Source organism: Hylobates moloch, unplaced genomic scaffold (assembly GCF_009828535.3).
Source record: "Hylobates moloch isolate HMO894 unplaced genomic scaffold, HMol_V3 SCAFFOLD_13, whole genome shotgun sequence".
Lineage (NCBI taxonomy): Eukaryota > Metazoa > Chordata > Mammalia > Primates > Hylobatidae > Hylobates > Hylobates moloch.
Window position 1 is genome coordinate 37,326,498 of NW_026652288.1, and position 1,119 is coordinate 37,327,616.

The 1,119-nt window shown below is 49.5% G+C and overlaps 1 protein-coding gene across 1 annotated transcript in view; it reads left to right on the top strand.

Moving 5' to 3' along the window:
- Positions 1-935: 935 nt before the first annotated feature.
- LOC116480040 (IgGFc-binding protein-like) overlaps positions 936-1,119 on the top strand; it is an 8,206-nt gene continuing 8,022 nt past the window's right edge. The window contains exon 1 of the mRNA XM_058426179.1: positions 936-975. Within this exon, the coding sequence (XP_058282162.1) occupies positions 936-975 (40 nt within the window). The remainder of the gene's footprint in view (positions 976-1,119) is intronic.

Sequence of the window (1,119 nt, forward strand, 5' to 3'; positions counted from 1 at the left end):
CCCATGACGTGGGACTGTGTGTGTGTTGGTGTGTATTTCCTTTGCGTTGCTGCCATGACAAATTACCCTAAAAGTAGCATCTAGAACAGCAGATCCGTTGAGGCTGTGCTGTCCACTGGGGTCCCCGGGCCACATATCACTATCGAGCAGCTGGAATGCAGGTGGTGCAACTTATTTTTTCAGTAAGTGTAAAACATACCCCAGAATTTGAAGATTTACTGTGGGGGAAAAAAAGTAAAACAGCTTAATTATAATTTATATATTCATTAGATGTTGAAATGATAGCACTTCGGATGTATTGGGTGAAATGAAGCATCTTTAAAATTAATTTAGAGCCTGGATGCGGTTTCTGAAGCCTGTAATCACAGCACTTTGGGTGGCTGAGTTGGGAGGATCACTTGAGCCCAGACTAACCTGGGCAACATAGCAAGATCCTGCCTCTATAAAAAGTTAAAGAATTGGCTGGGCGTGGTGGCACAAGCCCATAATCCCAGCTACTGGCGGAAGCTGAGATGGGAGGATTGCTTGAGGTCAGGAGTTCGTGACCAGCCTGAGCAACAGCAAGACCCTGTCTCTTGTGTGATCACATTTCACTGCGGCCTCAAACTCCTGGGCTCAAGTGATTCTCTCTCCTCAGCACCATCCTCCACCCACTGCAGCCCCTCCCCGAACTGAGATTACAGGCTTGAGCCACCGGGTCCAGCCCATTCTCTTTCCAAGAAGCCCCTGAATTGTATAAGCAAACAGGAGGTCTCACTAACCCTGGATCGGCCCCCACAAATGAGGAGGACAACTTGGATCAGGGACCCCTGCTGAGTAAAGTTGGCTGAGCTGCTGGAACAGAGTCTCCCAAATACAGTGATCGTGGATTACAAACCACAGAGTGTCATTCTCCACCAGCTCCTCCTCCCAAGGTGAGCGCTCCCCCTGGCAGGATGGCCCCACCCAGTCATCCAGGGGCCCTGGTTCCTGGCAGTTCTGTGCTCCACAGTCCCTAGGACAGGACTCCCTCACCATCTTCACCCATCGGACCTCACGACAGCCTTGAAAAGCCTATGGACCCTTCGCAGGACAAAGGAATCCAACTCTGATTGTAATACAGTGATCAAAATATTTTTT